The sequence below is a fragment of the Stomoxys calcitrans genome, chromosome 4 (genome assembly GCF_963082655.1).
Source record: "Stomoxys calcitrans chromosome 4, idStoCalc2.1, whole genome shotgun sequence".
Lineage (NCBI taxonomy): Eukaryota > Metazoa > Arthropoda > Insecta > Diptera > Muscidae > Stomoxys > Stomoxys calcitrans.
Window position 1 is genome coordinate 16,286,649 of NC_081555.1, and position 27,882 is coordinate 16,314,530.

General features: G+C 38.0%; 2 protein-coding genes across 3 annotated transcripts; one reads left to right on the forward strand and one right to left on the reverse strand.

Moving 5' to 3' along the window:
- The first annotated feature begins 1,860 nt into the window (after window positions 1–1,860).
- Window positions 1,861–10,925, forward strand: LOC131997288 (uncharacterized). The gene is made up of 3 exons (XM_059367986.1): window positions 1,861–2,116; window positions 2,344–2,458; window positions 10,552–10,925. The coding sequence occupies exons 1-3, from the start codon at window positions 2,002–2,004 to the stop codon at window positions 10,724–10,726; spliced, it is 405 nt and encodes a 134-aa protein (XP_059223969.1). The 5' UTR covers window positions 1,861–2,001; the 3' UTR covers window positions 10,727–10,925.
- Window positions 10,926–21,134: 10,209 nt separating this feature from the next.
- LOC106086013 (uncharacterized protein CG1552) lies at window positions 21,135–27,242 on the reverse strand. 2 transcript variants are annotated; one of them, XM_013250513.2, is made up of 3 exons: window positions 26,949–27,242; window positions 26,724–26,877; window positions 21,135–21,453 (listed from the first exon to the last, which is right to left on the reverse strand). In XM_013250513.2, the coding sequence occupies exons 1-3, from the start codon at window positions 27,070–27,072 to the stop codon at window positions 21,231–21,233; spliced, it is 501 nt and encodes a 166-aa protein (XP_013105967.1). In that variant the 5' UTR covers window positions 27,073–27,242; the 3' UTR covers window positions 21,135–21,230. The 2 variants fall into 2 exon arrangements, with proteins under 2 accessions (XP_013105967.1, XP_013105968.1); XM_013250514.2 differs by having other exon boundaries at window positions 26,763–26,877; window positions 26,949–27,240.
- Between the last annotated feature and the right edge of the window lie 640 nt (window positions 27,243–27,882).

Below are 27,882 nucleotides of genomic sequence, written 5' to 3' on the forward strand. Positions count from 1 at the left end.
CGACAAAATTTTCTATGAAAATTTGTCTCAGCGACAAAATTTTCTATGAAAATTTGTCTCAGCGACAAAATTTTCTATGAAAATTTGTCTCAGCGACAAAATTTTCTATGAAAATTTGTCTCAGCGACAAAATTTTCTATGAAAATTTGTCTCAGCGACAAAATTTTCTATGAAAATTTGTCTCAGCGACAAAATTTTCTATGAAAATTTGTCTCAGCGACAAAATTTTCTATGAAAATTTGTCTCAGCGACAAAATTTTCTATGAAAATTTGTCTCAGCGACAAAATTTTCTATGAAAATTTGTCTCAGCGACAAAATTTTCTATGAAAATTTGTCTCAGCGACAAAATTTTCTATGAAAATTTGTCTCAGCGACAAAATTTTCTATGAAAATTTGTCTCAGCGACAAAATTTTCTATGAAAATTTGTCTCAGCGACAAAATTTTCTATGAAAATTTGTCTCAGCGACAAAATTTTCTATGAAAATTTGTCTCAACGACAAAATTTTCTATAAAAATTTGTCTGAGAGACAAAATTTTCAATATTCCTTAACTTCATTTTGTCTTGGACTACATTTTCTTTTGAAGTTTTCTGATCGATTTCGGTGTCAATCTTCGTTGTCATAATTTATCTAATTTGTATTTGCTGGTGTCAAACACATGGTCAAATTGGCCAATCGTCTCTTTTGTCCAATTATATGGAATTTATGCCAATAAAATTCATTCTCAGGGTTATATTTTCCCACAAATATTTTCAAGACATCACAACATTTACGGTTTGGTCATAATTAACAAATGCTTGTTGGCCTAGTTTGCCGCCCAGACATCGTTTTCAAATTTTCACTTTTTTTCTTCTCATCTAATTTGAAATGTCTTTGGCATCTATAATTAATTTAACATTGAACTTAAAATAGAAAGGCATAATTATGAGAACTGAAAAAAAAAATAAAACAAATATTTAAAATTTGTTTGTAAACAAATCGGCTCGAAGACGGAACAACAACAACAGCAACCACAACAACAATAAATAACATATTAAAACAAATATTCTTGTAATCATTGATCGCCACTTGTTATGGGTCAGAAGATCGTAAGCACAGCGGAGACGACGAGACAAAGATAACAACAAAAACTCATACAGCGATCTCATTGAGATGAAACTCAATGGGAGGGAATGTGATAAGGTTTCTCTCATTCGCACAGTATGCGGGCCAATTGGGCGGCAAAAGGGTTGCCAACGCTTATTTTTAAATATGTACTGTGGGAATATTTTTTTTTAATTTTAATTTTTTTTTTAAATTATTTATTAATAATTGAAATAAAAATTGTAATTAAAAATTTTAAAATAAGAAAATACAAAATGTTATTATTTAATTTATTTTTTTTTATTTTTTATTTTATTTTATTTTATTTATTTATTAATTTTTTTTTTCTTATTTGCCAAAATTCATATCCCTTATATTTGGTTTTTCTCATTCGCACAGTATGCGGGCCAATTGCGCGGCAAAAGGGTTGCCAACGCTTATTTTTAAATACGTACTGTGGGAATATTTTTTTTTAATTTTAATTTTTTTTAAATTATTTATTAATAATTGAAATAAAAATTGTAATTAAAAATTTTAAAATAAGAAAATACAAAATGTTATTATTTAATTTATTTTTTTTTTTATTTTTTATTTTATTTTATTTTATTTATTTATTATTTTTTTTTTCTTATTTGCCAAAATTCATATCCCTTATATTTGGTTTTGGCCGCCCTCTTAATTTTTTATTCGGTTTACATTGGCAACCCTGATTAAAGCAAGCGGCCGGTCGGTCATATCGTATCGGCAACTTTGTTTTTATTTCAGTGCATTTTGAATATTCGCTGTGAAAACACTTTTTCGGTTCTTTTGCCACGATTGCTCGATATTTTCCCTTGGCTTTTCAATTTTCCCTTATCACATTATTAGCTACGCGTATCAACGTGAAAATTCTTTAAACAAACCCATATTCAATCAAAATGGCAGCGGAAAAACATAATTTCTGGTATTTATGTCTAATTGCCGCCACATTTGCCATGGTGTTTTCCCTAGTGAGCCATGATGCGGAAGCATATCAGATGGTGATACCTGCAGGTATTTCATTTGGCGGCTGTTGTCCGTCTGACTGGTTGATGTTGTTGACCAATTTTGTTCTAGAATGATCTGGAATTGTTTGAATGGTCATCGTTTATAAATATTTTTCATATACATGTGTGTGTGTGTGTGTGTGTGCTTTTGTGTATGCAATCATTTTTCCAACTGCTTTCCTCGGCCATAATGTGTTTGTGTATCAATTTGAGTAAACAATCTTCCCTTTTTAGGTGAAGATGGAAATTGCACATATCGTGGTGATAAGCTGGAACCGGGTCAGCAGCCGGGACCGGTACCATGTCAGCGTTTAACTTGCAATGACGATGGCACTGTTCTAGTGGAGGGGTGAGTATTGGTTGATTGATTATAATTTCAATATGTAGGGGATTTTAGTGGATGGACCACAAACTAAATCCAAACTTCTTAAACCATGGATGCAATTTTTAAAGGAGTATTCATTGCCCTTAGTGAAACTATCAGCAAAAGTTTTTTGAAATTTTACGTAGAATACCTATGTTCACTACGCCAGTTAACCATAGGCAAAAAATAGGGACTAAATTCGAAGATGGTTCACTGGATCTGTGAAAATATAGTTGGGACGATTCTGAAATACTTTTTTGGTAGTATTAAGCAATGCGATGGTGAGATAATGTGCCATAAGGTTACAACATCAGGTGCAACGGCCATGTTGTCTTGACATAAGTGGAACGGCTTTGCCAAATAACCTGACTAAAACGTGGGGAGGCAACTCTGGATGCCAGGTCCTTTGATATACTGATTTGGTGTAAGGCAGCCCTTGCTGCGAAAGGAGGTAAGAGGATGGGTGAATAGATTGAAGTTGGGAGTCAATTATAACATTGTCGAACTACTGAGTTGACTGAGTTGAGAAGGAGATGATAAGGCGGAAATTTTGAAAACGAAACCACGGATGCAGGAATGGAAAGGAGGGAACCTAGCACAAATCGCACCTGGTAGCACTTGTTACATAGATGGCTCCAATCTAAGGTTGACAGCGGTTTAGTTCTCTCTAGCGTAGAGAGAAACAGATGAAACTGAGCTCTTCTCAAAAGTGGATATCACATTCGTTTTCTAATCTCCTTTTATTTAAACGCCTAATTGCAAAAGTCAGAAAATATTTCCGGTTTCGGGTATGGACCCTAAAAACTACCAATATCGAGATCCACTGCCTTTAAGAGCCAAATTGTCATGGTGAGCAAAGACGTCCTATTTGGGGGTTGCTATAAGGGTGGGACGTCCCTTTGGCAATTGGTCCCGAACATTGATATTCGATTCGTGGTCTACTTCCAAATACCTTTCATTTGAGCCCCATATTTCGATAGACGGCAAACATGATCGGTTTGGGAGGTGCTTTGGAGTATGGGGCGGCCATTCAGAGACATGGCCTTGAAAGTATATTTCATATTCGAGTTCTACTTTAAAATACCTCTTATTTGAGCCCCATATTGCAATGGTCAGCAACTACTTCCTATATGGGTAGTGGGGTAGCCCCATAGACAATTTCCCGAATATTGATATAGAATTCGTGCTATACTCCCAAAGACCTTTCCTTTTGAGCCCCATATTGCTATGGTCGTAAATTTTTCCTCTTTAGGGCATGTTTTTGGGGAGGGACGGCCTCCCCAATATTTGGTCCCGCATTTAGATATCAGTTTTGTGTTCTACACTCAAATATCTTTTATTTAAGCCCCATATTGCCATGGTTCCTAAATAAGCCATGTTTGGGGGATGTTTTGGGGAAGGGGTGGACCCCCAGAAACTTGGTCCCACATTTGTATATCAAAATCTGAACACTTGGTCCGACAATTGTATATCAGATTCGTTTTATAATTTTAAATACCTTTCATTTGAGTCCCATATTGGTCTACATATATATTTTGTAGGTTTTGGGTGGGGCGCCCCCCCCCCCACCCAGGTATCCCATCCGAAATTTGGATACCGAATTTTTGTTTTTAGGTTACTATAAGCAAGCACACAAAATTTCGCTTAAATCGCACCACCCATTTCCGAGATCTGGCGTTTCTGAAAAATAGGGTAAGGGGAGCGTCCGCCCCCCCTTCAGATATCAAAAAATGTAGTAACCTATTTTCATCACGGGATCATTATGCACCATCTGTGAAACACGCAAAAAACTAAACACAAATTGATTTTCATATATAAGAAGATAAACTTGGACAAGTCAAAAAGAGTGCTAAGTTCGGCCAGGTTTAATCTTGGGAACCCACCACCAAGGATTCTGCTAAAAATTTATACAAAATAAATTTTGTTGAAGGGCATAATTTTATTCTACATATTAAAGCTTCTAGGAACCGATGAAGGATGATCGAGAGACAGGTTTACATGGCAGCTTTATCAGGTTATGGACTGATTTGGACCGCATTTGGCACAGTTGTTGGAAGTCGTAACAGAAGACCGCATGCAAAATTTCAGCCAAATCGTACAAGACTTGCGGCTTGTAAGGACTCAAGAAGTCAAATCGGAACACTACATGCAAAATTTCAACCAAATGGGACAAAAATTTCGACTTATAAGGGCTCAAGGAGTCAAATTGGGAGATCGGTTGATATGGGAGCTATATCAGGTTATAGACTGATTTGGACCGTATTTGGCACAGTTGTTGGAGGGAGTAACAGAAGACCGCATACAACATTTCAACCAAATCGGGCAAAAACTGCTGCTTCTATATGCTCAAGAAGTCAAATCGGGAGATCGGTTTATGTGGGAGCTATATCTTAATCTGTACCGATACAGCCAATCTTCGACGTGAGCTACCGGGCGCGTCCACAGGTTGCGGATAGTGGAATGCTCCATACGGAATAGCTACAATGGCAGTCGAGGACAATCAGCGGTATCGAGCGGAAAGTCTCAGTGAGAGTGGTCGGGCGGCACCGGCTCTTGCACAAATACTGAGTATTTGATACGCGATATGACAAGGCGAGTTATACGTGCCTTTAAATAACCAATGGTCACTCTGTTCCTGCGGCGATCGGTCCTTTGGAGCTTGCTCACCTACAGAAGCTTGACGAGGATTGCCACCTCCACATGAAAATGTGGTTACAACAACAACAACAACGATAGGCCAGTGTTTCTTTAAATTTTGGCATCCTTGTAAAGATTGATTTTGATCTCGGGTCCGTACTCTGCTGTGTTCAGTAGTTGAACACCGCGTATGAAAGACCTGCGACTGTTTTTTTGGTCGCGGATAAGCCCTTAGCCCAAGCCATATACCTGAAATCATTGAAATTCCCTCAAAACATATCACATACGCAAGACCGGCGTATGGTTTAATGATCGTGGCTGAGCATTTCTGGGAATATCCCTGTTGAAACCGTTGAAATTCGTCTTGTCTTAGTTTCAGAAGAGACCTCCTATAGGAAGTCGTACATCTGCAAGGTCACCCAGTTCAAAGAATAACTGCCTCCCCAATATGGAAAGCATGTGCCGCTTTAGGCCCGGGGCAGAAACAATGCAAATGCGCCATAATATCCTCCTCACATTTATCAAAACAGCTCCTGCTGTAATAATTATACAGGATTTCGGCCCATGGATATTGGAATTGGGCCGCCAGGTGATCTATCGCACAGTATCTGGATATGATACCTCTAGTAGCGCTCAGTGAACTTCTGTCAAAAACCTGCAACTCCTTTGTCATTTATCCTTCTTCAGTCGACGGTAGACCAGATTGCCTTGGAAGTTTGGCATCCATGTTAAGGATTTGAACATTGATTTGACATTGACATTGATTCTACTATGCTCAATTATTCGACAATACCAACAGCCTATTAAAAGCCAGCAGCTTCTTTGGTCGCTTATAGGCCAGATTGTGCAGGAAGTTTGGCATCCATGTTAAGAGCCCCACATCGACTCCCCACTTAACTATGTTCAGTAAAATGAAAGCGGTAAACCTCTTCAAGTCTAGATTAGGCCACATAATTTTGGAATGCTCACAGTCCCCTCTTTGTGACCATCTATTATTCGTTTTCCTTCGGGTCTGGTCCTGAAAACTTAGCTTACATGTCGCCAGAGGCATACCCACAGATTCAAGTATCCCTGGTTGGTGTAGGGTAGTTCCTAGTCTCGCAAGTTCGTTTGCTTTACAATTCCCTGGGATATCTCTGTGGCCCGGCACCCAGTGCAGGTGAATTTTGAACTGTTCAGCCATCTCGTTGAGATATCTGCGACACTCGAGGGCGGTTTTTGTGTTCAGAAATACGTTCTGCAGGGATTTAATGGCTGCCTTATATCTTAGCCATTCCATCACCATACACACTGCAGTGGTCGTTGAGTACACCCCAAAGCCCACCTAGTCGTCTAGTTTGGAACCATCCCTATAGAAGTCTATGTAACTTCTGGTTAACAGGGATATCGTAGTTCCAATCGGTTCTATCAGGAAAAGTGGTACAGTACTTTTTCTCAAAAAGCGGCTCAGGTAGGGTGAAATCCACACTGCCTGGATCATTGGATATTGTATTGTAACCTCACGGCAGTGGTCGCTGCAATTTGGGTAGCCACAGGGCATAAGATATAGCATTAAATTCAGTGCATCAGGTGGTGTCGTCCTCAGTGCGGCTGTGATGCACAAACAAGCCATCATTTGGATCCGATTAAATATTGAGCAATAGGTGGACTTTTGAAGCGCCGTCCGTCCGCCATATGGTTTGTCTTTCTATCTGACATTCTATCTGTCTTTCTTTCAAATTGTCTGTCTGTTTTTCTGTCCATATTTATGCCTGCCTTTCTGTTAGTCTTTCTGTCTGTCTGGCTTTCCGTCTGGCCGATCATCTGTTGTTATTAATGGCAAAAAATTCAAATTTTTCCATACGATTTCCGTGTTTCTGTCCGCCCGTCTGCCTGTCTGTCCGTATCTTCGTCTATCAGTGCTTCTGTCTGTCTTTCCGTCATTGATTCTGCCTGTGTTTCTGCCTGTGTTTCTATCTGTCTTACTGTCTGTGTTTCCGTTTGTCTGTCTGTTGTCAGTCTATTCGTCCGTCTGTCCGGCCTTCAGTCCATCCATCTGTCCACAAAAGGCGCATTTATCAGCCAATTTTCTTAAAATTTGCAAAAATATTGGTTGCCCAAAAAGTAATTGCGGATTTTTCATATAGTCGGCGTTGACAAATTTTTTCACAGCTTGTGACTCTGTAATTGCGTTCTTTCTTCTGGCAGTTATCAGCTGCTACTTTTAGCTTGCTTTAGAAAAAAAGTGTAAAAAAAGTATATTTGATTAAAGTTCATTCTAAGTTTTATTAAAAATGCATTTACTTTCTTTTAAAAAAATCCGCAATTACTTTTTGGGCAAACCAATAAGTTGTATTAGAGCCCTTAACATCCTTGTCACATATAACGGACTAACTTTGAATACAGTCATCTTTATATTTATCACTCGATTTATGCTCACGGGTCCATATGATTTGTGTAGATATGGATTTAGGTACTATCCTTTATATGGCAAAAAATTGTCAATATTTCATTCATTTAATGCCAAAGAAAACATTATTTTTGTTATCCCACAAACATGAATTCAATGCAAACTAAAAATGCATTTCCACATGCTGCATTCCAAATCTTAATCCCGTTTCAATTATCTCTGTGGTGCAGGGTTTGTTGAAACGAAAATTCTTTCGAAATTAGCACAAATATAAATTGCGAAAATAATCGCATATTTTATTTCTTTTTTTTCTCTTGTCGAGTAAATTGAAACAAGTGTTGAATGCAAAGCGTGAAGAGAATAATGGCAACTATAGAAACAAAGCAAAAGTTATTGGAATTGGATGCAATAAGGTCATAAGTCAAAAATTACAAAAAAAAAAAAATAGAAATTGAAAGTTGAAGAATGAAGGATGAAGGATGAGTAAAATAAAAACAAGTAAAAGCGTGCTAAGTTGGGCCGGGCCGAATCTTATATACCCTCCAGCATGGATCGCATTTGTCGCGTTCTTTTCCTGGCATCTCTTCTTAGGTAAAAAAGGATGTAAGAGAAGATTTGCTCTGCTATTAGAGCGATATCAAGATATGGTCCGGTTTGGACCACAATTTGGAGGACCAGCGTTGGAGACCTGTGTAAAATGTCAGCCAATTCGAATAAGAATTGCGTCCTTTGGGGGCTCAAGAAGTAAAATAGAAAGATCGATTTATATGGGAGCTGCATCAGGCTATAGACCGATTCAGACCATAATAAACATGAGAGGATCCGTCGTACAAAAATTCAGGCAAATCGGAAAAAAATTGCGACCTTATATGGCAGCTATACCAGGTTATGGACCGATTTGAACCATACTTGGCACAGTTGTTTGATATTATAACAAAACACGTCGTGCAAAATTTCATTCCAATCGGATAAGAATTGTGCCCTCTAGAGGCTCAAGAAGTCAAGACCCAAGATCGGTTTATATGACAGCTATATTAGGTTATTGCCCGATTTGAACCATACTTGGCACAGTTGTTGGATATCATAACAAAACACGTCGTACAAAATTTCATTCCAATCGGATAGGAATTGCGCCCTCTAGAAGCTCAAGAAGTCAAGTCCCCAGATCTGTTTATATGACAGCTATATCAGGTTTTGGACCGATTTGAACCATTCTTGGCACAGTTGTTGGATATTATAACAAAACACTTTATGCAAAATTTGAATCAAATCGGACCAGAATTGCGCCCACTAGAGACTCAAGAAGTCAAGACCCAAAATCGGTTTATATGGCAGCTATATCAAAATGTGGACCGATATGGCTCATTTACAATCCCAACCGACCTGCGAAGTATTTGTGCAAAATTTGAAGCGGCTAGCTCTACTCCTTCGAAAGTTAGCGTGCTTTCGACAGACAGACGGACGGATAGACGGACGGACAGTCGGACGGACAGACGGACGGACAGACGGACGGACAGACGGACGGACAGATGGACGGACAGACGGACGGACAAATTTTACCCATGAACATTTCACGATGCATTCCGATTCAAGTTTAAGCTCAATGATAAGGGGTCTCCTTTTTATAGCCGAATCCGAACGGCGAGCCGCAGTGTGAGAAGAAGTTTTACGGGGCATAGTACCTCACAAAAGTTGCCAGCATTAGGAGGGGAAAACCAATTTTTTCTGATGGTCTCGCCAGGATTCAAACCCATCCGTTCAGCGTCATAGGCGGATATGCTAGCCTCAGCGGTACGGTGGCCTCGGAATTCATGTTGACGCCCGGCGAATGGAAATTCTCCTATGAGGCTCGGCAGGAGTAATGACTTAAGCGTCTTTGCTACTGGTGAGAGCAGGGAGCTCGGTCTGTGCGACTCCCCCGACTTGGGTCCTTTCTAGGCTTCAGTAGCGGAATCACTCTGAGCATTTAACAGACATCGGAAACTCGGGTCCTTTCTAGGCTTCAGTAGCGGGATCACTCTGCGCATTTTATATACATCGGAAACTACAAGAGTGTTTAAAGACAGGTTGAAGACAGTGGTAAGGTACCCTACTCCAGGTAAATCCATATTCTTCAGCATCAGTGGGAGAGATTTTGGATGATTTGGCGCCAAATCAAATAATTATTCAAAAATTATTTTGTTATTATATTTTTTTTTCGAAAATTTAGAGCTTTTTTCAGAAAAAAAAAATTTTTTATTTCCATTTAATACAATTCAGTAGATTTGTGTAAATTTTTTTGATTTATTACTCTCTTCTACAACAAGTCTTTCTGCCCAACCCCCTCAGTGCAGTATTGCCAGTGCAAATTGCATTAGAAAACATTGGAGCTACAACCCCACACATGTTCGATTCTGTGTGTTATTGGATGTGTGTCAGTGTGCGTGTCTCTCTCTCCCTCTCTCTTTCTGTCATTTTTATGAGTTGGTGTTGGTATGGCGCGTACAACTCTGCAAAAATAAGTTCAACTCTTATCATCACGAATGGGAAAAATCAAAACAGAACGGAACAACACAAAACAATAAAAACAACAACAGAAAGCAATTTGAAATGAAAATTTCACATTTGAATTGAAATGCGACGAAATTAATTTGCAGCACAAACACAAATTCCCAATTAGGATTAGAATCAAAGCAAATTAACAATACATAATGGAGGGAGATATTAAATTCATTGACTTCAGAAGACATTTCTGGCAAGGAATTTAATGCAATGCTGTAGCTATGATTGCATATTGGCTTGAACTTTGAAGGTCATAAATGGAGTTTACATACAAAACTTCAAAATATGAGTCAAAAATTGGATGTACTAAAAACTTAGGAATTTAAAACTAAGAAATAAAGGGTTTATATGGGGTTAATAGTTATTTTGGGATGTTTGTGTCCCATTTGAGATATATTTAAGTGCTCTTTTTCAAATTTTAACAAAATTTCCTTTACATTTTCTTTCTTCAAAACTTCTTTTAACTTTTAAAAAATTATAATTACAAAGCTTTTCCCCCCGTTTCTTTCAGCTGTGGCAAACTTCGCATAGAAAACTGTAATCACGGTGAACGCGTCAATCCCGAGAAACCCTTTCCTGAATGCTGCAAGCTGGTGTACAAATGCAAAAATAGCGATGGCTCTTCATATTACATAGAGCGGAATGCCCAAGAGAGTAGTGCAGCGAAAAGTGAAAATTCTACATAGTCCCTTAGTCTGTAGAAGCCACTTAAGCTTTTAATTTTCTATCGTTACAAAAATACTTTCAATGAAAAATTTTCCTTTAGTGTTGTAGTTCGTAAGAGAATGCATATGCAGTTATACTCGTATATGAAACTGAAGAAAAAAATTACATATTTATTATAAAATTATGTAAAGTTTGAAAATAAACATCCTTGTGTACTTAGGTCTAGGTGAAATAACAAAAAAATGAGAGTGACTTTTAAGGGAAAAAATAGAATTTTAGATAAAATATAATGGATAAAAATAATAAAATAAAATAAAATAAAATAAAATAAAATAAAATAAAATAAGATAAAAATAAAAAAAAAAAATAAAATAATATCAAATAAAATAAAATAAAAAAAAATAAAATAAAATAAAAATAAAATGAAATAAAAATAAAATAAAATAAAATAAAATAAAACAAAATAAAATAAAATGAAATAAAATAAAATAAAATAAAATAAAATAAAATAAAATAAAATAAAATAAAATAAAATAAAATAAAATAAAATAAAATAAAATAAAATAAAATAAAATAAAATAAAATAAAATAAAATAAAATAAAATAAAATAAAATAAAATAAGATAAAAATAAAAAAAAAAAAAAATAAAATAATATCAAATAAAATAAAATAAAAAAAATAAAATGAAATAAAAATAAAAATAAAATAAAATAAAATAAACTAAAATAAAATAAAATAAAAAAAAGATAAAATAAAATAAAATAAAAAAAATAAAATAAAAAAATTAAATAAAATAAAATAAAATAAAATAAAATAAAATAAAATAAAATAAAATAAAATAAAATAAAATAAAATAAAATAAAATAAAATAAAATAAAATAAAATAAAATAAAATAAAACAAAATAAAATAAATTAAAATAAAATAAAATAAAATAAAATAATATAAAATAAAATAAAATAAAAAAAATAAAATAAAAAAATTAAATAAAATAAAATAAAATAAAATAAAAAAAAATAAAAATAAAATAAAATAAAATAAAACAAGTAAAAGCGTGCTAAGTTCGGCCGGGCCGAATCTTATATACCCTCCACCATGGATCGCATTTGTCGACTTCTTTTCCCGGTATCTCTTCTTAGGCAAAAAAGGATATAAGAAAAGAGTTGCTCTGCTATTAAAACGATATCAAGATATGGTCCGGTTCGGACCACAATTAAATTATATGTTGGAGACCTGTGTAAAATTTCAGCCAATTCGTATAAGAATTGCGCCCATTGGGGCGCACGATGTAAAATAGAGAGAACGATTTATATGGGATCTGCATCGGGCTATAGACGGATTCAGACCATAATAAACACGTTTGTTGATGGACACGAGAGGATCCATCGTACAAAATTTCAGGCATATCGGATAATAATTGCGACCTCTAGGGGTCAAGAAGTCAAGATCCCAGATCGGTTTATGTGGCAGCTATATCAGGTTATGAACCGATTTGAACCATACTTGGCACAGTTGTTGGATATCATAACAAAACACGTCGTGCGAAATGTCATTCTGATCGGATAAGAATTGCGCACGCTAGAGGCTCAAGAAGTCAAGACCCCAGATCGGTTTATATGGCAGCTATATCAGGTTATGAACCGATTTAAACCATACTTGGCACAGTTGTTGGATATCATAGCAAAACACGTCGTGCAAAATTTAGAGGCTCAAGAAGTCATGACCCAAGATCGGTTTATATATCAGCTATATCAAAACATGGACCGATTTGGCCCATTTACAATCCCAACCGACCTATACTCATAAGAAGTATTTGTGCAAAATTTCAAGCAGCTAGCTTTACTCCTTCGAAAGTTAGCGTGCTTTCGACAGACAGACGGACGGATGGACGGACAGACGGACGGACATGGCTACTTTGACTTAAAATGTCATGACGATCAAGAATATCTATACTTTATGGGGTTTTAGACGAATATTTCGAGGAGTTACAAACAGAATGACGAAATTAGTATACCCCCATCCTATGGTGGAGGGTATGCAAATTGCAAAAAAAATGCAAATTTTGCCCATGAACATTCCACTAAGGAACAGGGGGCAAACTTCTCACATATCAATGAGTGCATTCCGATTCAAGTTTAAGCTCAATGATGAGGGGCCTCCCTTTTATAGCCGAGTCCGAACGGCGTGCCGCAGTGCGACACCTCTATGGAGAGAAGTTTTACATGGCATAGTACCTCACAAATGTTGCCAGCATTAGGAGGGGAAAACCACCACTGAAAATTTTTTCTGATGGTCTCACCAGGATTCGAACCTAGGCGTTTAGCGTCATAGGTGGACATGCTAATCTCTGCGCTACGGTGGCCTCCATTGGGTGGAGGGTATAAGAACAAGAAAAATCGAGCTAAGTTCAGCCAGCCCGAATCTTGGGATCCCACCATAATGGACGGACGGATGGACGGACGAACATGACTAGATCGACTTTAAATGTCATGACGATCTCGAATATATATACTTTATGGGGTCTTAGACGAATATTTCGAGGAGTTACAAACAGAATGACGAAATTAGTATACCCCCATCCTATGGTGGAGGGTATAAAAACAAGAAAACCCGACTTAAGTTCGGCCGGCCCGAATCGTGGGAACCCACCATTATGGATTCTACTAGAAATTTATACAAAATAAATTTAGTTGAAGAGCACAATTTTATTCTGTGAAACCAGCAAAAATTAAAGTTTCTTGGAACCAAACAAAAATGATCGAGAGACCGGTTTACATGAGAGCTATATCAGGCTATAGACTGATTAGGACCGTATTTGCCACAGTTGCTAGAAGTCATAAGAGAACATTAAATGCAAAATTTCAGCCAAATCGGACAAAAATTGCGGCTTGTAAGGGATCAAAGAGTCAAATCGCGAGATAGGTTTATATGGGAGTTTTAATATTGTAGATTATAGACCGATTTGAAACGTACTTGGCACAGCTAAATCGGATAAAAATGGCGGCTTCCAGGGGCTCAGGAAGTCAAATCGGGAGATCGGTTTATATGGGAGCTATATGCAAATCTGAACTGATTTTGACCAAACTTCTTAGATATTGTGGTAGGCACCGAGGAAAGCGTTGTGAAAGATTTTGACAAGATTGGTCAGAAAATACGCATACAGTGGCTGTAGAAGTGAAAAACGGGCGATATACATATATGGCAGCTATATCTGAATCTGAACCGATTTCTATGAAATTGACCAGTAATACTAAGAGAAAATCTTTCCTGCCAAATTTAGAGAGAATCGAATAACAAGTGAACACTTTATTGTAATATTTCTCAAAATTGGACGTACATCAATATGAGAGCTATATCTGGGTACAGATTTAGATATAGCTGTCATATATGTATTTCGCCCGATTTCTACTTCTGGAGCTACTGCAAGCGCATTTATTGACCAATCTTGCCAACATTTTTAGAATGAGATAAAACTCCCACGTTTTACTTATAGGGTAGGTGTAGGGTATTATATGGACGGCACCGCCCGTTTTTTTGTTTTTCCTTACCGGTTTTTATTAGTTTTTTTTCAGTTTTATCCCACTGTGCGTTGAAGCATTTCTCACGTCATTGCCCGTCTTGTGCGACTAACATACACCGGCATTTACTTGGGGACATAATACCAGACACGAACCAGGAGGAGCGACACGGAATTCCTGACCTAGATTTATGTTTCGATGTTACTTACTTACTTTACCTAATTGGCTATGACAGAATATTTGTTCCACTAGCCGAACGTAGAATAGCGTGCCAAGCGCCTCGATCTTCTGCGCTCATTCTAAAATCTCTGACACCAAGTTTCGAGGTGTCTCCCACCACTTGATCTTTCCATTGAGCTTTTGGTCTACCCGGTTTGCGGTGGGTATTTGCCTTCAAAAACCTACTTTGCTGGAGCTTCTTCATCCATTCTGACAACGCAGCCTTTGTATTTTGATGCGTGTAACAATGCTATCGTCGTGATACAGCTCATAGAGCTCGTGGTTCATACGACGCCTATATTCTCCGTTAACGCAAACTTGTCCATATTTTTTACGAAGAATCTTTCTCTCAAATACTCCATGTACTGCCTCATCTGCTTGCACAAGTACCCATGCCTCAGAACTATATGACAACACGGGTAGTATCAGTGTCTTGTATAGTGTAATCTTCGTCTGTCGAGGGGTGGCCTTCTCTTGCAGAGTCTTATTAATTTTGCATGGATACCAAACTCAGACATGGCTTGAAATATCTTTGAACGTAAAGGAGTATCGAAGGCGGCTTTGTAGTCCACAAAGGGATGACAGGTGTTGATTTATCCTTCTCGGGTTTTTACCAGGATTTGGCGCAGTGTGATTAACCAGATCTAAAGCCGCATTGATAGAGCCCAACTATCTCATTGACTTTAGGTTTTAATCTTTCACACAGTACGCTCGAGAGTACTGTGATGGCGTTGGCACATTCCGTCTTTTCTCCTTTATTGTGTACGGGACATAGTATGCTGAGGTTTCAATCATCGGGTGAGTGTTCTTCTAGCCAGATTGCTCAGATAAGCTGATCCATACGCCTTATCAGTGTGTCGCCACCGGTCTTATATAGTTAAGCGGGTAGGCCGTCGGCTCCTGCGGCCTTGTTGTTCCAAGTCGGGTCACTGCTACCTGGACTTCATTCGAACTAGGAGGTAAACATACTTTACCATCATCATTGATTGGATCTACGGTATCCTCTTATCCGCCTTCTGTGCCTGCACCAAAGCCATCGGTTTTTGCAAACGGAATGACAAAGTGAATATGCTGCCATACCTTGTTGGTGGGTATACAAATTTTATTGACTTCCACATTAACAAAGTTTGCATCATATTTAAGATCTCCTTCATAATTAAAGTTAATATGGAAAAAATTTAATTTAATATTTTTCGACCATGATGTTACATCGATTCTTAAATGCAATGTGAATTTCTTCTGTTCCCTTTCGATGCTTTCAAAAACTATTTGCCATTTTGCGAAACGGTTGGAAATAGTAACCCAAACACACCTTGTTGTACACTTAAACAACAATCATGGGATAAGTGTGTAAACAATGTTATCTCTCGATTATTAAAATGTAATAAAGGAGGGCGTAGCCAAAATGGAATTTTTGGAAGGGGCAAAGAATAAAGAATTGCTTTGAAAATCCACTATTGTCGGATTTAGGTTCAGACATCGACCCGGGGTCAATTCTGGCCAAGGAGTGTTTTCCCTCCGTAAATCTGCGGATATATCAACGACTAAACTCAAATGGGGGGGGGTTTACCTTGGTACCTGTGGTCGAGAGTAATGCTTCAAGCGCACAACTAGTCGTCAGACTAATTAATGAGGAAGAGAGAGGGATGCACAGTTCGTCCCCAGCCTTTAAGTAAAGGTGGTGTTTCCGACTCGGATTCAGACAGCTACGGTGTCAATGAAACAATCATCGCAGCCGAATCGAGAGATGAGGGCAGATGTGAGCGATGGCTTTGCTAAGCTCACAAGCAGACCAACAAAGCGATATGGGGCACGATGAAGAAAACAGAAGAGGAGTATGTACCGGAAGCGTAATTGGGCGAAAGTGCAGAATGCAGGAAGGAATGGGACTAATATTCCAAGCACTTCTACGGAAGCTGGAAAGAGAATCAGATGTCCCGAAGAGCATAACACTGCTAAAATGCTAAAGAAGAAAAAGAGCTCCCCGCTTTCAAGTAAAAGTGCAAATTTTTGCCCATGAATATTCCTCTAAGGAACAGGGGCAAACTTCTCACATATCAATGAGTGCAGTCCGATTCAAGTTTTAGCTCAATAATAAGGGACCTCCTTTTCATAGCCGAGTCCGAATGGAGTGCCGCAGTGCAACACCTCTTTGGAGAGAAGTTTTACATGGCATAGTACCTCACAAATGTTGTCAGCATTAGGTGGGGAAAACCACCGCTGAATATTTTTTTCTGATGGTTTCACCAGGATTCGAACCTAGGCGTTCAGTGTCATAGGCGGACATGCTAACCTCTGCACTACGGTGGCCGGTGGCTTTCAAGTACTCTGGGAAAATCAAGCTTGCCCTCCTTCAATGCAGACTCCAGATAGTGTCCTGCGGAGGTAGACAAAGTCGGAACAGGAACGAAGGAAGCGCGCACGGTCCCTGAGTCTTCATGGAGGCCAGCCATCACGGAAGGGGATGATGGTCGCTGAGAATGATAAGGAGCCGACCTCTTACGTCAGAGTGGCAAGGAAGCACAACAGAGATAAGCTGACTTATGCAATCATCAATATCGGCTGTGCATCCGGTAGGTTCCACCAGATCATCGGTCAAAAACTTAAATCGAGAGATCGTTCTACATGACAGCGTTATCCAAATCTGAAACGACCTGGGCCAAATTGAAAAAGGATGTCGAAGGGCCTAACACAACTCACTGTCCCAAATTTCGCGACATCGGACAATAAATGTGCCTTTTATGGTCTCAAAACCTTACATCGAGAGATTATTCTATAAGGCAGCTATATCCAACTCTGGACCGATCTGGGCCAATTGAAGAAGGATGTCCAAGGGCTTAACCTTACTCACTGTCCCAAAATTTCGGCGACATCGGACAATTAATGCGCCTTTTATGGGCCCAAGACCTTTAATCGAGATATCGGTCTATATGGGAGCTATATCCAAATCTAAACAGATCTGTGCCATATTGCAGAAGTATATCAAGGGGCTTAACTTAACTCACTGTCCTAAATTTCGGCGACATCGGACAATAAATGCGCCATTTATGGGCTCATAGCCTTAAATCGAGAGATCGGTCTATATGGCAACTATATCCAAATCTGCACCGATCTGTGCCATATTTCAGAAGTATGTCGAAGGGCCTTACTCTACTCACTGTCCCAAATTTTTGCAAAATCGGACAGTAAATGCGCCTTTTATGGGCCCAAAACCTTAAACATAGAGATCGTTCTATATTACAGGTATATTCGAATCTGGACCGATCTGGGCCAAATTGAAGAAGGATGTCGAAAGTCCTAACAAAACTCACTGTCCCAAATTTCAGCAAAATCGGATAATAATTGTGGCTTTTATGGGCCTAAGACCTTACATCGAGAGATCGGTCTATAAGGCAGCTATATCCAAATCTGGACCGATCTGGGCCATATTGCAGAAGTGTATCGAGGAGCTTAACTTAACTCACTGTCCGAAATTTTGGCAAAATCGGACAGTAAATGCGCCTTTTATGGGCCCAAAACCTTAAATCTAGAGATCGGTCTATATAACAGGTATATTCGAATCTGAACCGATCTGGGCCAAATTGAAGAAGGATGTCGAAGGTCCTAACACAACTCACTGTCCCAAATTTCAGCAAAATCGGATAATAAATGTGGCTTTTATGGGCCTAAGACCTTACATCGAGAGATCGGTCTATAAGGCAGCTATATCCAAATCTGGACCGATCTGGGCCATATTGCAGGAGTGTATCGAGGGGCTTAACTTAACTCACTGTCCGAAATTTCAGCAAAATCGGATAATAAATGTGGCTTTTATGGGCCTAAGACCTTAAATCGGCCGGTCGGTCTATGTGGGGGCTATATCAAGATATATTCCGATATAGCCCATCTACGAACTTAACCTGCTTATGGACAAAGTTTCAGCTTAATATCTCTATTTTGAAAGACTGTAGCGTGATTTCTACAGCAGACAGACAGACGGACGGACATGGCTAGATCGTCTTAGATTTTTACGCTGATCAAGAATATATATGAGGTCGGAAATGGATATTTCGATTTTGACCCCATCCTTCGGTGGTGTGTATAAAAATCAATTTGTATTTGTTTGTAGGTTTGTTTGTTTGTGTGTTCCTTATAGACTCAGAATTGGCCGAACTAATTTTCTTGAAATTTTAACTGATGGTGCATAATAATCCCGTGGTGAAACAGGGTACTAAATTTTTTGATATCTGAAGGGGGAGCGGACCCTCCCCCATACCCTAACTATCAGAAACTCTAGATCTCGGAGATGGGTGTTGCGATTTAAGCGAAATTTTGTGTGCTCTCTTATAGCAAACAAAAATTTAGTATCCAAATTTCGGATGGTGTACCTAGGGGGGCCGCCCCACCCCAAAACCTACCAAATATATATTCACCCTCTCCCATATTCTAATTTTCAGAAACGCTAGATCTCGGAGATGGGTGTTGCGATTTAAGCGAAATTTTGTGTGCTCCCTTATGGCAATCTACAAACAAAAATTTGGTATCCAAGTTTCGGATGGGGTACCTAGGGGGGCGTCCCACCCCAAAACCTACCAAATATATATTCACACCAATCACGACACTATGGGACTCAAATGAAAGGTATTTAAGATGGGAAAACGTATCTGATATCCAATTGTTCGACCAAGAGTTTGGGGGACCACCCCAACCCCCAAAACACTCCTAAATCGGACATATTTACCGAACATGGTAATATGGGACTCAAATGAAATGTATGGCGAGTAAATTACAAATCTGATATCCAAGTTTGAGATAAAGTTTATGGGGGTCCACCCCTTGCCCAAATCGCCCTCCCAAACAGGACTTATTTACTGACCCTGGCAATATGGGGCTTAAATAAAAGGTATTTGAATGTGGAATACGAATCTGATATCCAGAGGGGCTGCCCATCCCCGAAAATATCCCCCAAAGAAGATTTATTTACGACCATAGCAATATGGGGTTCAAATGAAAGGTCTTTGGAAGTAAAGCACGAATCTGATATCAATAATCGGGAAAAGAGGGGCTGCCATCCTCGAAAACATCCCCCAAAGAAGACTTATTTACGACCATAGCAATATGGGACTCAAATGAAAGGTCTTTGGAAGTTAAGTACGAATCTGATATCCATGTTCGGGAAAAGTGTTTAGGGGGCCAATATGTGGCTCAAATGAAAGGTAGTTGAGATTAAAAAACGAATTTGATAACCAATTTTTGGGACCATGTGTTTGGGGGACGCCTCATCCTGTAAACTCCCCCTCAAATCCAATGGCATATGGGTTTTAAATAAATGGCATTTGAGAGAAGAGCACGATGGTGATATTTTTTCAGGGCCAAGTGTCTGGGGGACCACCTCTCCCCTGAAAATACCCCTAAATCAGACATCATGAGAATATCGGGCTGAAATAAAGTATTTTAAGAATGGAGTGCACCTTACATTCAAACTTAAATTCGTAGACCAACAAAGATCATAAGGGATTCAGACAATTATTTTGTTTATCAAGCGATATACAATACTATTTTCGTAGCATGGTATTTCACCAAAAGCTCTTTCATTGTCGAAAATAAATATTCCAAAAAAATTTTGTTCCATATAAAGTAAAAGAAGGCGCAATGGAGCGGGTCCGGTGCAGGTAATAATTAATAAAAATCATACGCACCCATGCCTTGAAGAACAAATAATAGTAATAACAATCATACGCACCCAGAACATAATAATAGCAGTCATACGCACCCAGGAAAAAATTTGTTAAAGACAAAATTGTCTACTTTATTTATTGGTTTGCCCAAAAAGTAATTGCGGATTTTTCATATAGTCGGCGTTGACAAATTTTTTCACAGCTTGTGACTCTGTAATTGCATTCTTTCTTCTGCCAGTTATCAGCTGTGACTTTTAGCTTGCTTTAGAAAAAAGTGTAAAAAAAGTATATTTGATTAAAGTTCATTCTAAGTTTTATTAAAAATGCATTTACTCTCTTTTAAAAAATCCGCAATTACTTTTTGGGCAACCAATATTAGGAATACCATTTCCAGTATATATTTTCATTTCATTCCTTAGAAGCTACATAAATTCGATGCCTTTAGGCTACCGAAGATTCTAAATACCCATTCCTAAACAAAATTAATAATGATCATACGCACCCATATCTCAAAGAAGAAGTAATAAAAACAATCATACGCACCCATATCACAAAGAACTAAAAATAATCATACGCACCCGTATCCCTCAACCAACAATTTTTTTTTTCAATATTTTTTTAATCATTTATTTTCATTTCATTAAATTCTAGTACCCTTCTATTTCTATTCAATTTAATTTCATCCACGTCTATTTTTACACTCTAAAGTGCAGCAAAACTAACACTAAGTGGAAAAGACTTAAGTTCAGTAAGTGCTGCTCACACCAATCGAGAAAAGTGGGAGGAGAAGGGTAGAAAAATGCTTAACTTTAACTCGATATTATGGAAAATGCATTTGATACCAATCAGTGTAAAAGGTCATATAAGGGATAAAGAAAGGTATTGTTAAAAGCGGAAAGGGATAATTATTTTTATATGCTATTAAAATGAGATAAATAGAGAAGTTTAATTTTTATTTCAGAAATATTTTAAAATTATTAAAATTTATATTTTCTTTTGTTTCAATTGCTGTTTGAATAAATATTAAATTAAAATTGTTTTGCTTTTTCTTATAACAAATTTATTTTACATGTTTTAGACATTTTCATAACATCATAACTTTTTGCTGCTTGCGTTGTGATGCTTTCCCCTTAAATGCCCTCCAATCCATATTCATTGAGCAATAGATTTGTAGCACCTGCTGCCTGTTGTCGCTGCAAATCCAATAGCAAACGATGACGGAAATGCATGGTCTTCAAGCGTTGCATACGTCGCTTTAGATTACAATAAACAGGACAGCAATCGGGGAATGGTTTATACATGAGCTCCTCTTCATCGCCTTGTTCACATTGATCGGGTAAAATGTCCAAGCAGCTGCGTGTGGCCGGAAAAAGGAAGGCAAACCCCACATTGTGGAAGATAGAGAAGCATGATAAACATAGATATGGTATTAGTATGTGTATCGGACAAATGTAATTGACTTAAATCGGTGCAGAACCGATTTTTAAGGAAATCATACCAAAGTAAATTTTTTTTGTTAAGAATATTATTAAGATAAAATCGCGATATAGAAAACCATTCAATGCTTCTAACGACAACACATTTTCTGCCTAACTTTAAAAATATTCGATTGTATAAAAACCAAAATATTAAAAACCAGTAAGGAAGGGCAAAAGTCGGGCGGTGCCGACTGTATAATACCCTACACCTACCCTATAAGTACAATATGGGACCTATGTCCAATTCCAAACTAATTTTGATGGACCTCGGCAAGCAAATATGTTCAAACTGTTAAAACTACGATTGACAAATGACAACATTATGGCAAATAACCCAAAATCTGACGAACGTATATATGGGAGCTATATCTAATTCTGAAGCGATTCCGAGCAAACTTCTCAGATAATGTGGTAGTCGTCGAGGAGAGCGTTGTGCAAAATTTTGGCAAGATTGGTCAAACAATGCGCTTGCAGTGGCTCTTAAAGTTAAAATCGGGCGATATACATATACGACAGCTATATCTAAATCTGGGCCGATTTCTGTGAAATTCACCAGTAATATTGAGAGTCATAAGAAAATCCTTCCTGCAAAATGTCGACAGAATCGGATAACAAATGATCACTTTTTTGCAGTATTTCTCAAAATCAGACGAACATATGTATAAGAGCTATACCTAAATCTGAACCGATTTCTGTGAAATTCACCTGTAATATTGAGAGTTAATAGAAAATCCCTCCTGCCAAATTTCGAGAAAATCGGATAACAAAAGACCATTTTATTGCAATATTACTGCAAATCGGACGAACATATATATGGGAGCTATATCTAATTCTGAATCGATTCCGAGCAAACTTCTCAGATAACGTGGTAGTCGTCGAGGAGAGCGTTGTGCAAAATTTTGGCAAGATTGGTCAAACAATGCGCTTGCAGTGGCTCTTAAAGTGAAAATTGGGCGTTATACATATATGACAGCTATATCTAAATCTGGGCCGATTTCCATGAAATTCACCCGTAATACTGATAGTTAAGAGAAAATCCCTCCTGCCGAATTTCGTGAAAATCGGTTAATAAAAGACCATTTTATTGCAATATTACTGCAAATCGGATGAACATATATATGGGAGATATATCTAAATCTGAACCGATTTCGAGCAAACTCCTCACATACTGTGGGAGTCGTTGAGGAAAGCGTTTTGCAAAATTTTGGCAAGATGGATCAATAAATGCGCTTGCTGGTACTCTAGAAGTTAAAATCGGGCAATATGTATATATGAGAGCTATATCTAAATCTGAACCGATTTCCATGAAATTCACCAATAATGTCCACAGTCGTAAAAAAATCCTTCCAGCCACATTTCGTGAGAATCGTTTAACAAATGACCATTTCATTGCAATATTACTGTAAATCGGACGAACATATATATGGGAGCTATATGCAGATCTAAACTGATTTTTTCCAATTTCAATAGGTTTCGTCTCTAGGCCGAAAAACATGCCTGTACCAAATTTTAAGACGATCGGATGAAAACTGCGACCTGTACTTTGTACACAAATTAACATGGACAGACGAACGGACAGACAGATGGACGGACAGACAGACAGACAGACGGATGGACAGACAGACAGGCAGACGGACATGGCTAAATCGAATCAGAAAGTAATTCTAAGTCGATCGGTATACTTATCCATGGGTCTATATCTCTTCCTTTTGGGTGTTACAAACTTAGTTATAATACCCTGTACCACAGTAGTGGTGTAGGGTATACAAATTGTGTGGGCTGCAAAATCTTAAGTTTTATTCCGTTTTTTCAAAATTATTTTTTTTGATCCCTACAAAAAAGACCGCTGAGATTGGCCATTGGTTTCGAGGATACACAATTTTTAATTTTTATTTGTTGAAATTTGGGCCGAGATTGCCTTGGTATTTTGTAATTTACGAACACATTTGTGGTTCAATTTTTATGTTTATGCAGGATTTGGATTTGTGACGAAATTTACAACGACTTTGCTCCAACAATTGTCCACTTCTGATTATTAAGTAAACAATTATACAGTTGGAGTATCAAACAATGTGAAAAAAATTTATTTTTGCATTTTTTGGCAAAAAAAGTATTTTGATTGATATTTTTTCTTTTTCTACCCTCCAACATAGGGTGGGGGTATACTTATTCCTCATTCTGTTTGAAACTCCCCGAAATATTCGTCTAAGACCCAATAAAGTACAAATATTCTTGATCGTCATGACCTTTTAAGTCGATTCGTCTGTCCGTCCGACCGTCTGTTGGTTCGTCCGTCCGTCTGTCCGTCCGTCCGTATGTCTGTTCGTCCGTCCTTCTGTCTGTTCTTCCGTCCGTCTGTCCGTTCATCCGTCTGTCCGTCCGTCCATCCGTCCATCCGTCCGTCCGTCCGTCCGTCCGTCCGTCCGTCTGTCCGTCCGTCTGTCTGTCCGTCTGTCCGTCTGTCTTTCCGTCTGTCTGTCCGTCTGTCTGTCCGTCTGTCTGTCCGTCTGTCTGTCCGTCTGTCTGTCCGTCTGCCTGTCCGTCTGTCTGTCCGTCTGTCTGTCTGTCCGTCTGTCTGCCTGTCCGCCTGTCTGTCCGTCTGTCTGTCTGTCCGTCTGTCTGTCCGTCTGTTTGTCCGTCTGTCTGTCCGTCTGTCTATCCGTCTGTCTGTCCGTCTGTCTGTCCGTCCGTCCGTCTGTCTATCCGTCCGTCCATCTGTCCGTCCGTCCGTCTGTCCGTCTGTCTGTCTGTCCATCCGCCCGTCTGTCTGTCGCTAACTTTCGAAGGAGTAAAACTGGCCGCTTGAAATTTTGCACAAATACTTGTTATAAATGTAGGTCGGGTGGGATTGTAAATGGACCACATCGGTCCATATTTTGATATAGCTGCCATACAAACCAATCTGGGATCTTGACTTCTTGAGCCTCTAGAGGGCGCAATTCCTATGCGATTTGGTTCAAACTTTGCATGAGGTGTTTTGTTATGATTTCCAACAAATGTGCCATGTATGAGTGAAGTCCGTGCATAACCTGATATAGCTGTCATATAAACCTATCTGGGGTCGTGATTTTTGAGCCTCTAGAGGGCGCAATTCCTATGCGCTATGGCTGAAATTTTGCTCGACGTTTTGGTTTTACTTCCAGAAACTGTCTTAAGTATGAGCTAAATCGGTCCATTACCTGATATAGCTGCCATATAAAGCGATCTTGAATCTTGACTTCTTGAGCCACTAGAGAACGCAACTCTTAACCGACTTGGCTGAAATTTTGCGTGAGGTGTTTTGTTATGATTTCCAACAACTATGCCAAGTATGAGTGAAGTCCGTGCATAACCTGATGTAGCTGTCATAAAGGGTGATTATTTTGAGGTTAGGATTTTCATGCATTAGTATTTGACAGATCACGTGGGATTTCAGACATGGTGTCAAAGAGAAAGATGCTCAGTATGCTTTGACATTTCATCATGAATAGACTTACTAACGAGCAACGCTTGCAAATCATTGAATTTTATTACCAAAATCAGTGTTCGGTTCGAAATGTGTTCAAATTTTGACAAATTTTGTTCAGCGATGAGGCTCATTTCTGGTTGAATGGCTACGTAAATAAGCAAAATTGCCGCATTTGGAGTGAAGAGCAACCAGAAGCCGTTCAAGAACTGCCCATGCATCCCGAAAAATGCACTGTTTGGTGTGGTTTGTACGCTGGTGGAATCATTGGACCGTATTTTTTCAAAGATGCTGTTGGACGCAACGTTACGGTGAATGAACACATTTCGAACCGAACACTGATTTTGGTAATAAAATTCAATGATTTGCAAGCGTTGCTCGTTAGTAAGTCTATTCATGATGAAATGCCAAAGCATACTGAGCATCTTTCTCTTTGACACCATGTCTGAAATCCCACGTGATCTGTCAAATACTAATGCATGAAAATCCTAACCTCAAAAAAATCACCCTTTATAAACCTATCTGAGGTCTTGACTGCTTGAGCCGCTAGAGGGCGCAATTTTTATCCGATTTGACTGAAATTTTGCTCGACGTGTTTTGGTATTATTTCCAACAACTGTGCTAAGCATGGCGCAAATCGGTATATAACCTGATACAGCCGCCATATAAACCGACCTGGGATCTCGATTTTTTGAGCCTCTAGAGGGCGCAATTCTTATCCGATTTGGCTGAAATGTAGCATGACGCATTTTGTTATGACTTTTAATACCTGTCCCAAATATGGTTCAATTCGACCCATAACCTGATATTGCTGCCATATAAACCAATCTGGGATCTTGACTTCTTGAGCCTCCAAAGGGCATAATTATTATCCGATTTGGCTGACATTTTGTACAACGGCTTGTCCCATGACCTACAACATACGTGTTAAATACTGTCCCAATCGGTATATAACCCGATACAGCTCCCATATAAACCGATCTCTCTTTTTTACTTCTTGAGCCCCTTAAGGGCGCTTACTCGAATTGGCTGAAATTTTACACAATGACTTCTGCTATGGTCTCCAACAATCAAATCAATTATGGTCCAAATTGAAGCAAAACTTGTTTTTTAATAATTTATGGACATTTAGCGAAGAAGAGCGGATTTTAATATGCTTGACATAAAATCACAACTGCTGTAAAAAGTGGTAGGCTTATCGCCATACATTTTTTTAATTGTAAAAACTTTCAAATGCAACAAAACACTAAAAAGGATTTCAGAATCTCAGTCCTAAGAAATTTTAGAAATTTTTTTTTTTTGATTTTTTCGAGCCATTAAAAAATTGCAGATTTTCCCTCAAAACTTGACCTTATATGACGGGAAAAATTTGTTCTTACTAGTTTCATTCTTTAACATTATGCCAATCTAAATTTCATTACGATACCTCTTTCCTAGCTCAAACTAGAATTTTTCTAAGACAAGTCTAATCTTGAATATTTTTTTGCCTATTTATCGTTAATGGGTTAATTTTAACGTTTTTAATTTTTTCATTCGTCATTTATGGGTTAACTTTATCGTTTTTAATTTTTTCCAAAAATTTCTTTTTTTTATCACTTTGGTATGAGTTCTTTTTTTTAAATTTTCGACATGCATCTACTGAAATATTTAAATCAAAAAAAAAAAAGTTGTTAGTAAGAAATTTTGGAAACTATAACTACTCATTGGGTCTTGCCATCTTTTCGACTACAAAAATAGACCTGGATCTGGCCATAATTTGATTGTTTTCACAAAACAAATTCTGGCACAAACTGAGCAATACCAAGCGCCTGGGCAAGGATTTCGATTGTTCCCACAGGCAACGGCGATAGGTTCCTGGAAACGAGAAATGAAAAACACACACACTCAGCTCAGAGAGATTTTGTTTTACGCTCCAACACTCTTACTTAGGACACTATTTGTTGCCTGTTCATCCGAGTCGACAGGTGGTGTATATTTTTTCATATGAAATTGACCAAAGCCATAACAAGATGTCAACATGATGGCCAACACCAGTAAGTGTTTTAACATTTTGTACACTTTCTTTTTTTTTCACAGTTTTTTGTTTTCAAAGTGATTTTTAAAAGAATGTGAAATATCACAATTGAATTGAAACACAACAAAAAAAAAAAAAAATATATTTCTCCCGAGTTTGTTTCGTTGAAGTGCTTAAAAGGCCACTAACTGTGGGCTGGCTTGGAAAACAAACAACACTAATTCAAGTGCTTTGCAAAATTGGGGGAAAAAAAACCATACATGCTGAGTGTCATTGTGTGGCACTCACCCACAAATTAAAGTGACAGGTTACACTCGAGGAAAAATAGAAAGCTGAAAAAAATCTAAAATATACGCCTTTAAATAATGTTGATTGGTACAGGTGCTGTTGGGCGTATAACTAATAATAATTCCTTGTGTTAAGGGGCGTATAAGTAACATGAAAAGGTACGGAGAGCGTATGATTATTCGCAATTTAGAAATGAACTTTGATGGTAGATTTGGATAAAATTTAAAATTCATGGATTTTTCCAAAAAATTTAATTAGCAGAAAATTTTTTGGAAAATCATCTTCAATTTTTTTTAGAAAATTTCTTCCATTTTATTTCTTATAGAAATTTTTAACCAAAAATAATTTGATAAAATTTTTTTCAATTATTTTTTTAAGAATATTTTGGCCGAATAATATTTTCCTAAAATTGTATCCTCGTAGAAAAGTTATTTCAAATATTTATTAGTTTTAGAATGCTTTATGGCAGGAGTATTAATGCGAACCTGGGAGATAGTGTGGTCAGAAGGCGTGTGCTAAGAGGAACGCCTCAAGGAGGGGTGTTCGAGCAGATTCTA